This window comes from Miscanthus floridulus, chromosome 4 (assembly GCF_019320115.1).
Source record: "Miscanthus floridulus cultivar M001 chromosome 4, ASM1932011v1, whole genome shotgun sequence".
In the NCBI taxonomy this organism is placed as follows: Eukaryota; Viridiplantae; Streptophyta; class Magnoliopsida; order Poales; family Poaceae; genus Miscanthus; species Miscanthus floridulus.
In genome coordinates this window covers 86616872-86625794 of record NC_089583.1, presented here as the reverse complement: position 1 = coordinate 86625794, position 8923 = coordinate 86616872, and the positions used below count along the sequence as shown (strand labels likewise).

The 8923-nt window shown below is 45.8% G+C and overlaps 1 protein-coding gene across 1 annotated transcript; it reads left to right on the top strand.

The window, feature by feature from the left end:
* The first annotated feature begins 414 nt into the window (after positions 1 to 414).
* LOC136551966 (E3 ubiquitin-protein ligase RING1-like) lies at positions 415 to 1973 on the top strand. Its single transcript, XM_066543491.1, has one exon. The coding sequence runs from the start codon at positions 570 to 572 to the stop codon at positions 1659 to 1661; it is 1092 nt and encodes a 363-aa protein (XP_066399588.1). The 5' UTR covers positions 415 to 569; the 3' UTR covers positions 1662 to 1973.
* The last annotated feature ends 6950 nt before the right edge of the window (positions 1974 to 8923 follow it).

Genomic DNA, 8923 nt, shown 5'->3' with positions numbered 1-8923 from the left:
CAGCCGTCTGAACTGGAATCAACGGCTTTGATTTACGTAGACACGGCATTCCAGTCCTCCATGTATAGTCAGTCATATATGAGTGGACAGTGGAGGCTAATCTGGGCCCAACTAGGGTTTGACTTTCCACAACACAATACAGGCTTGCCGCTCAGCGCACGAGGAAACGCCATCACGGAACAAAGTTTCTTCACCGACTGGTGGGCTCAGAATAGTAGCAGGACTTATTGAGCCCACAGTGTCAGAGAAAGTGTTTGCAAAGTCGTAGGTGTTGGGTGCTCGCAGTCGCAGTCGCAGTCGCAGTCGCAGTCGCCGTCGCCGTCGGCAGTCCATGCGCTCCAGCTACACACGCCTCCACCCCAAGTTGCTGCTGCTCCTGCAGCTCGCCAAACCTTACCAAACCCAACAGCGCCAAATCCACTCCACGTATCCCCTCCCCACCCAGACCAGCCCACCACCACCGCCCCCCTCGCGCACGCGCACGCGCACGCGCACGCCGCCACCTCTCCGGTGCGCGCCGCCGAGCCCTAGCCAACTCCGCCGCTGCCGCTGTCCCAGCCAAGGTAGCCATGTACACGGTGCGCCCACATGCGGCGGCGGCGACGGTCACCCTCAACTGCACGGAAGCACCGCTCGATTGCCTCCCGCTCTGCCCCGGCCGTGGCGAGGCCTGCTCCGAGTACGCCCTGCCCCCGCCGCCCCCGCTCCCGGTGATCCCGCGCGCGCCGGTCGCGGACCGCCACGCGCCCGTCCGCCTCCTCCTCGTCATCTCCCTGCTCTCCGCCTTCCTCTTCCTCTCGCTCGCGCTCTCCACGCTCCTCCTCTACCGCCGCCGCCGCCGCCTCATCCTGCGACGCCGCCGCCGCCTCGCCGCCGCTGAAGGTGCCGACGACGACGGAGGGTTCGGCGACGAGGAGGAGGGCGGGGGCGGGGGCGGTGGAGGGGTGGTGCACCACGTGTGGTACATCCGGACGGTGGGGCTCGACGAGGCCACCATCGCGTCCATAGCCGCTGTGGAGTACCGCCGCGGGGTGGGCCGGGGCGGGGACTGCGCCGTGTGCCTCGGCGAGTTCAGCGACGGGGAGCTGGTGCGCCTCCTCCCGCGCTGCGCGCACCCGTTCCACGCGCCCTGCATCGACACCTGGCTCCGCGCCCACGTCAACTGCCCGATCTGCCGTTCCCCCGTCGTCGCCATTCCCTCCGAGCTCCCCGTCGCTGCCGCGGAGGCTGAGCCAGGTGGTGCCCCATCGGGAGAACACCATGCTCATGAGGAAATGTCGCTGTCCCAATCTGAATCGGAGACTGAGGGCTCGGAGGACTCTGAGGCCTCGTCAGGCACTCAAAGTGAAGGCACAACGGCTACAGCGGAGGAGGATGGAAGGGCCACGCCCAAGCCAATTAGGCGCTCGGCGTCCATGGATTCTCCATTGTTTCTCGTGGCTGTTCCTGAAGCTCAGGATGATGTCGTGCGCTATAGTTGCAAGTTGCCAAATGCCCGAGAGATGAAGGTCTTCAGGGTGAAGGAGAAGGAGGCAGCAGGCACTTCTTCGTCCTCTTGTCAGTCAGGCCGGTTCAAGATTGGCAGGTCCATGTCAAGCAGTGGCCAGGGGTTCTTCTTCTCACGGAATGGCCGCTCCAGTGGTGCTGTGCTGCCACTGTGAGTCGGTATGTTTTTCAATGGGTTGCAGCCTCAGCAAAGCCGGGAGCTGGTAGTGTGTCAGTGTCTGTTGATAGAAAGTGCAGAGAGCTGAAGTTGCTCTCGGAGAAAATCTCCTTTGAGGTGTGAATTATTGTTGAGAGCAACTGTTGCCGATAACGAGAGTGATACGGTTATGTTAGCTTCGAAGTCCCAAGTTTCCTGTATGATAACTTCAAGCTTGGCTTGAGTGAATTTGGGGAAGCTGATGTTTGGCTTCTCCATATATACTTGTTATGTACTAGTAATCATGCAAGAAGGAATGGACTTTCACCTATATCAACTCTATTTGCCTCAAAAAAAGGAATGAAGCAAACATACTAAATTAAGAATCTGTACCTGCCTAGCTGGGGAGACCAGTACTTCCTGTTGGTGGTGTATGGTATTATTAGATGTCTTCTTTGTTTGGATAGCATTGAGCATGTATTGAATGCAAACTTAAATTAGTAATTTAGCATGTGGTTGCCTTATTTATCATGTGGATGTTAAGATCCAGTTAGCACAACTAGTAACAGAATATCTAGTGTGCTAACTTATTTCAAATTTTGCATGTGGGCTTTTCCTATTGACAGGGGTAGGAAATGAACTGCTGATACAATACTATGGGGTTCTCCTGTATGTCAAGGTGGGAAGTTCACCAAATTGAGGTACCTGATGGCTGAGCCCTCGGTAATGTTTACCAAGTTTTTGTACATTTTATTAAACATAAGTGATAGTATTGCAAGACTCGTGGACTTAGATATTATTCATGTTTTAGATCTAAAGTTGTTCTTGGCCGTTATTAGTGGCCATGGCCATGTAGCTTTGGTTTATGTGAGATATTTGATTACAACATTGATTTGATTGCTTCTAAGATAGTACTACATAAAGTTATTTCATGATGAAATGATGAATTAAGAAGCCTGAATGCGATGGAATCCAGCTATTATGAACTTGATGTATGTCTTTGTTGAGAAAACTTTTTTTTTTATTTCTCCAGTGGTGCCAGATTTTCTCACAACTCTTAGTACTTAAAAATTAAAATTACTAACATGAATAACTATCATTTCTAATTTTAACCCTCTCTAATAGTTTGAGATACTTGGTACAAGCCTTATCCTGTTTGCATGTTTTAATTGAGTTTTCTAATAACAAATTGAAATAAGAAATAACACAATAGTTCATTTCCATTTGCTCTGCATCACATTGTTTTTTGCTACTGTGAGTGCAGATTTCGTCTCCATGTTCTACTCTTTTCTGGTGTCGTTTTAATGCTAACTGTAAACTGTCATAGTGCTTAGGAGGTTAATGGCAAGGAACATGATCACAAAAATGCATCTTTAGGAAACTTAGGAGCTGCATGGTGAGAAAAACAACTCACAAATTCGTTCTTAAAGTACTTGAGTTTGGTAAGCTAAATCATTTTGTTTGTGGGAATCGGTAGGTAAAGCATGCCTCTCAGCTCTCCAAGTATGAAAAAGTATGGGGTCACTACATCAACATTCTGTTCTATGCCTCAGTCTTTAATCGATATATCAACAAACATGCTCACCTGTCAAGGAATTCACTTAAGAACACAAAGTATACTAAAATGACAACTTAAAGATCACTTTCACACTGTAACGTTTGTAAATGCTAGTTGAGGAAACATGTTGAACTCTATCAAAATCTAAAGAGTAATTGATTCTAGTTGTTACCACTTTTACTGAATGATGAAGGAAAAATAATTTTGCATCAACTCTTTTGGTGCTTTAACATTTTCTTTTTCATCTACTTGAGATGGTACGAGGTTCCTGTGCATAAACCTTTGACAAGGTCTCAGTATGTAGAAGTTTGAGTAATAAACTTCTTCAAAGCTTTCCTCCCACCATCAACTTCTGAATTCCTTTCCTGACAGACGTGCAAAGTACGCCATTTTTGTTCTGGAGCTAAAGCTTAGAGGAAGTTGTACTGCATGATTAGATAGTACACCAACCACCGGCAATCTATTTTCACTGGTCTTTTGCTATGATGCTGCTGTATCTTTTTTTTTAAGTAACTGCTGTATCTTTTGCTTCCTTTGACAACCACTGAAAATCCACTTATGCTTGACTCTCTGCCTCATTTCATCTATTCCTCCATTGTTGTCTTCCTTTTTTTTAAAGTAACTGCTGTATCTTTTGCTTCCTTTGACAACCACTGAAAATCCACTTATGCTTGACTCTCTGCCTCATTTCATCTCTTCCTCCATTGTTGTCTTCCTTTTTTTCCCCTTTCCCAGTCTTTTTCTCCAAGTGGAGTTATTTATGCATCTGTTGAACTGTCCATTTGTTGTCTATTTGCTGTTTGATGGGGTTAAGGGTAACTGATGCTGATCTCCAGTTGTTCACGGGCTAGTTTGGTTGGTGACAACAAGACAACAATACTGAAATTGTATAGTGTAATACCATATATTTTGGAATGACATGTTTGATGCCTTCTGCCGGTGTCATTCTTGGGAGTCTTGGTTCATTGTGACTAATTACATTAGTCTACTGACTTTTGTCTCCCATCATACATCATGTAAGTATTTTTTTTTTCCAATTACAACTCAACTATAATATTCCTGGTACCACGCTTTTGCTTTGGTTCGAGTGCTCAACTTATGGCATGCAGGTTTTCTGTTGCTATCCCTATGGAATCCTGAAACAAGCTGCCTATGGAATCCTGAAACAAGCTGTTAAGTCGTTGATGGGCCCTCAACATGTGTAGGTCCTTCAACTGTAGTTCTTGTATGCATGTGATATTGTCGGCACGAAAATGTCGACGCACAGCAAGCCGGAAGGATCTGCTTAGGATGAGCCTGGAGATCCGCTTAGCTTCAACGCAGCATTAACCGATCCTGCGAATTTCTCCTGAGGCGTGCCAGTCAATTTGACCAGCACGTGCCAAAACATGTGTCGGCACGAAAATGTCGACACACAGCAAGCCGGAAGAATCTACTTAGGATGAGTCCGGAGATCCGTTTGGCTTCAACGCAGGGTTAACCGATCCTGCGAATTCCTCTCGAGCTGTGTCAGTCAATTTGACCTGCAATTGACAAGAAGAGAAAGTTAATCAGTAATTTAAGGTGGAACATGCCGGTCTTTGCCTAGATAGTTTCAAGTGTGTCGCTTCGGGAGCAGCCAAATGGTAAAATCGACTAAATAGCCGACACACGAAGAAATCGGCTGTTACGAACAGTAAAGCTTTGGATCGCGATTGATTTTATGTTGATAAGTGCAATGCCTGCAGATGTAAGTGAAATCATCAGCTAGGTGGATATTACCTGTGTGGATCATTGAGGCGATGAATCTAACGAGAAAGGATATAACATGTGAATAAATCGACTGTCTAATACAAATGGTCCTACAAACGCTCTGAATCTAATCTGTTAGCATCAACAGTGAGGTTCGACCGAATCGATGAGAGCTATGATGATAATAACAAACTAAAACCTTAGAATCCGTAAAACCATCTATGCATCGACAGGCTTTTCAAAAGACATGCTATATGTGTGAAAGCTCGAGCGAATCGGCTGAAATAGCCGATTCGGGTGAAAAGGGACTACAACGTGTGAACAATCGACTATTTCACGTGGAAAACCTATGAACTCATCAGACTTAACCTGCTATCTCTAACAGTGGGGTTCGACCGGATCGATGGCAGCCGTAATAAAGATAACAAATCAAATCTTTAAAGGACACAGATCTATTCATATTTAACAGAATTATGAGAGCACACTGTAGGCGTTAAAGCATAGACGATCTGCTATTTAGCCGATGTAGTCATAGCAAACAATTAAGGTCATGCCTAATCGAGAACAAATCTACTAACTAGCATCCTCCAATCTACAGTGCCATCAATGGGGATCGACCGGATCGTTACAGCCATAATAACGAACTATAGACTAGATTTAACTAACCAGCAAACCTCTTCAAGATCATACATGCTTTAACCATGTACTATGCACGATCAAGATCGAAGTAAAAACAGCCGATGAAACATAACCCGTTGCTCAAAGTAAAAAACATCGTGTTGTGACAAAGCAAACGACGTACTAAAAGGATATAAGGCCGATCTAAATCGATCTTGACGGAGCAGATTGATGTTGCTGCAAACTAATAACAATAAGAACATCAGCAAGATCGGTAACTTAATGAATCTATCCGAAGGACGCCATCCTTAGGTAGAGCCGATAACTTGACCTTAATCTAATTCGAGCAGTGGAAGTCGACCGGATCGATGCAGCCGTACTTGAACTAGATAAGAGTCGATAACTAGCTTATAATAGAGTTCGCAGTGGAGGTCAAACTTAACCGATGTAGCCGTACAAACAGAAGTATAAGCCATGACGGTACTTACAGACAAGCCGGAGGTCGGCCGAACCGATGCAGCCCTGCTGGTTGAAGAACTCGCCGAGATATACACTACTCATACTCCTAAGGGTTGGCACGGAGCCAAAAAAGTAAATTATATTTGATTGATTGGATCTCCTTTTATAATAGACTAGGTCCAATATTTATACCCAAAATCTAAGCATGAATCCTACTTACGCACGACTCATTATAATCTTTGGTATAAGAGAAAACATTCCTAATTTAAGATAACTTGAACCCTAATCTTTCCCTTTTTGTAGAGTCCGACATGTTTCTCCCGACGCCAACCGTATCTTTTTGTCGTTATCTGCTGGCGTCATCCAAAGAGAGTCGATTCCAGTGCTGCATTTGAATCAGCTAATATCGACCTTTATGCAATCGATTCCACGATCTTTGGGAGCTTCAAGTTCCCGCATTCTTCTTCCCAAATTTTGGTGTAAACACATGCCCCTAAATTTGGGATAAAAGTAATTTCATTCGAAAATTATCATGCCTGTACCTCCGATAGGTCCATAGTCACGGGTAGAGAATCTTGATCTGGGGTCTACTGTCTGTCACCATCTTTGTTAGCTTATGAGCCCATGCTTCAAAGCTTTACGAGAGCATCATTGCTTCACGGGCGCTTGGATCCATCTTTCCAGGCCGACTATAAATGTCTATCCGACTCTGGTGAGAGCAACTCAACAACTTCTGTTATGTTTCTCTTCTGTTTGCTTCCTCGAGTGCCCCTGGCTCCGTCAGACCCTCTGTGGTCTAATTCATTGCTATGAGGATCTTGAGTGGTTAGAAGAATTCTTGTGCATAGGGTGATTGTGTCGCTCATTTTAGCGCCTTGTCGAGCAAGAGGATCAACTACCGTGGTTAGAAGAATTTTTATGACATCACATGAGTTTTCTCACCATGATCGTAGAGCTGTTCTAGTGTTTGCAAGGGCTAAAATGTGTGGACACCTTCCCCTTGTTCGCTTCATCAAATGCCCGTTGGGAAAACCGCATACTTCTTTTCCACGGTTTCCCAGCCATCGATAAATAGGCATCTCTTAGTAGGCGACTTTCTTTCCCATTGTTTCCCAGTCACCGAGAAATCGGTTGGGTATATGGGCATCTTTTAAGCAGGCGGCCTTTCCTCTTCCCCTGATGCAATTTTATCAACGGGCCAATATGACTTGGTCCATGATGACCTTTGGCCTTATGGGGATCTGGACTCCCTTCAATCCAAAGAAGTCTTGATGGGTTGATCACCATTTAATGTAAACCTTTCGTATCAATCCCATGATATTTTATAATTATGGGAAGCAATAAGTTCGAATCTGTTGTCTCTTCGTGATCCATCCCCTGAATTTTCGGAGTATCGACCCGTTTCCATATCTGACTTTAATTCTATAACCCTGACGAAGCCTATCTTCTCACCTTCCGGGCTATATATATGGGCCACGGCTGTGGATCGAAAACAACCTGCTTTGTCCCAAACCTTCCGTACCTTTGGTGTGATTCTGCTTTCCCATAGGTTTGAAGGCATGGAGAATGGTAAGAGGTCTGCTGAGGAGGCCTTCAACGGGTCTGTGTCACCATGCCGATGTCTTCGTCATCAGGAGGGTGCAACCCGGGATGCTCCCATCGTCCCAGAGCATAGGGCTGACTCTGCTCAACTTCCGGGGTCATCTTCATCAACAACTCACCGCCAGCTCCCCTGCTACCTGAGGAAGTAGATAGACAATGATGATCTGATGGCTTCCATCGATCGGGCTGGCTAGAAGCTTGCTGACTGCCTCTCCATCACGGAATCGGCTCTGGCCATGGCCCAGCGCCGATCACCCTCTGAGGCTAACTAGGTGGAGGAGGGGTTGGCCAAGGCTGAGGTTAGAATCATGGGTGAGATGCCTACCACAATTTTCTGTCTCTTCTTAATTTTTGTATTCAACATCTTGATCATCCCTCCATTGAATCTTTTTAGATCTATCGGCTTAGCTGGAAAGCCTCCGATCAGTTGCAGAGTACATGGCAGGATTCGTCAATGCCAGGGGCGCCGTTCTGGTGGTTCGCTTGCACGACATCCTAAACCATGTCAGAGAGGTTGCTCTTCATGGCGTTTGTCATGGTGCTGCCATGGCATTGGCTGCTGCGCAAGCTCGCTCTGGCCACGAGCTTTGACTTCTTTCCCATGGTTTTCCAGCCACCGAACACCTTAGGGATTATGAGCGCCTGGTCAAGGATTTCTTCGACGCTGCCAACTCTCTAGCCCTTACTTCCCAGGCCGATGACATAGTGAACAAAGTGTTTTCTGGCCTTTAGCTTGTAATAGGTGAAGCTAGCAAACAATCTCTTCATTTTAAGTGGTTTCTCTTTTGCCCCGTACTTCATGTTCCATGTACCAATTTATCCGTGTTCGTTTTGCTCTTATAGGCGATACATATCGTACCGGCTTTTACCTCTTCGGGTTTATTTTTGAACTAGAGGTGACACCCTTCTGGTATCGGCTATTAGAGCCGATGATTGAACAAATCGGATGTCAAGCATTAATCCAAACGCTAGGATAATATTTCTTTAGATATTTTGCATTGATTGCTCTGTCAAACTCTTCTCCTCCTCCTAGTTTTTTACAAAATATAAGCATTGCCAGGCGTACAACGTTTAATCCGATAAGGTCCTTCCCAATTAGGTGACCATTTGCCGAACTTGCTGTCCTTTGACCCGATCGACAATTTTACTTTCTAGACTAAGTCTCCTTTAGAAAATTGTTTGCCCTTGACCTTTTTATTGTAATACTTTGCAATCCTTAGTTTATTGGCTTTGATATTCTTAAGAGCATGCAGCCGATGGCAACTCAAGTCCTCTAAGTTGTCTATCATAAGATTCTTGTAGACTTTGGGTGA

What these genes read in the sequence shown, in the direction of transcription:
- LOC136551966 (XM_066543491.1), top strand. Translation starts at nt 570, where the DNA reads ATGTACACGGTGCGCCCACATGCGGCGGCGGCGACGGTCACCCTCAAC.